General features: G+C 39.7%; 1 protein-coding gene across 2 annotated transcripts in view; it reads left to right on the forward strand.

The window, feature by feature from the left end:
- Positions 1-365: 365 nt before the first annotated feature.
- The window catches only part of LOC109590313 (cytoplasmic dynein 1 heavy chain 1-like), a 4,758-nt gene continuing 3,642 nt past the window's right edge, over positions 366-1,481 (forward strand). For both annotated transcript variants that reach the window (XR_002189256.1, XM_020006232.1), the window contains exons 1-3: positions 366-595; positions 814-988; positions 1,132-1,285. Coding sequence is in view for 1 of the 2 variants with exons in the window: in XM_020006232.1 (XP_019861791.1) it covers positions 368-595; positions 814-988; positions 1,132-1,285 (557 nt within the window). In the remaining variant the exon portion in view is untranslated. The remainder of the gene's footprint in view (positions 596-813; positions 989-1,131; positions 1,286-1,481) is intronic.

The following is a 1,481-nucleotide window of genomic DNA, read 5'->3' on the forward strand; positions in this document are numbered from 1 at the left end:
ACCACATAATAGACTTCACTATCCTCAGAGCACTAAACTCTCTCTTCTCAATGCTCCACCAGATGATCAGAAACATAGTCTCCTACAACCAGTCTCACCCAGACTTACCCATGCTCTCATATCAGATCAAGGCCTACGTTCCACGCTACCTCATATTCTGTTTGATCTGGTGCTTCTCTGGAGATGGGAAGATGGTCTATCGCGAGAAAATGGGCGACTTTATACGAGGGACGACCACCATACCACTACCACCTGACACTGCCCCCATCATTGATTTTGAAGTGAACATTCAAGGAGAATGGGTACCGTGGTCTAACTGGTAATTTAACAAATCAGCATTTATATTTAATGACCTGATTTCTAATTAATGCCCCTTTTCTATTTAATGCCCCTCCTTAGAGTACCCAAGATTGAGGTTGAGACTCATAAAGTAAGGTCTCCTGATGTTGTGGTACCCACTCTTGATACAGTGAGACACGAGAGTCTCCTCTATACATGGTTGGGGGAGCATAAGCCGATGGTACTGTGTGGTCCACCTGGCTCTGGTAAAACCATGACACTGTTCTCTGCTTTTCATGCACTGCCTGATTTTGAAGTGAGTTTGGATGTGAATATACATGTACATGTACAATATGTATATGTACGTAGATCATGTATACACGTACATGTATTTATGAATTACAGTACATGTACTACATTGTAGATGTATGAGATTTTATGCTGGCATATTTCTATGTGAAAATGTCTTTGTTATCTTCTTTGTTTTTTCTGTTGGACTCTCATCTTTCCCCTTTCTATTAATTTTTTCTCCAGGTTGTTGGTCTTAATGTCTCATCAGCCACTACCCCTGAGCTATTATTAAAGAGGTTTGATCATTACTGTGAGTACAAGAGGACTCCCAATGGAGTTGTGATGGCTCCTTCTCAACTCGGAAAGTGGCTGTTTCTCTTCTGTGACGAGATTAACCTTCCAGACCTTGACAAATATGGTAAGGAGTATTGATTTTACAATAAAATTAGTGAATATAAAGTTATAACAAGCTTATGTGAATCCATTCAATCCAAATACACTTTAGAGAGATATCTTTCTCTTTTTTAATGTTTCATTAAAAATTCTTTTTTCTAATTAAAGGTACTCAGAGAGTAATATCGTTCTTACGTCAGATTGTCGAGGACGGTGGATTTTACAGAACCTCCGATCACACGTGGGTGACAATAGAGAGGATACAGTTTGTAGGAGCGTGTAACCCACCAACTGACTGGGGAAGGAAACCACTGTCTCACAGGTACAGTATGCTGTAGTGGGCATTGAATACTGTATTATTTGGGAGGGATACATTTTTGTATTGCAGTATACCATATAGCACTTTAATTGGGCGTTTTATTTTGGCAATTGGGAGTCTGCAAGTGGAATCGTCAATGTTAAAACCGCCAATCATTAATGAGTACAGTGTATGCTCAGTAATGCACGTGTACACAAAA

This window comes from Amphimedon queenslandica, unplaced genomic scaffold (assembly GCF_000090795.2).
Source record: "Amphimedon queenslandica unplaced genomic scaffold, v1.1 AMPQUscaffold_10225, whole genome shotgun sequence".
Lineage (NCBI taxonomy): Eukaryota > Metazoa > Porifera > Demospongiae > Haplosclerida > Niphatidae > Amphimedon > Amphimedon queenslandica.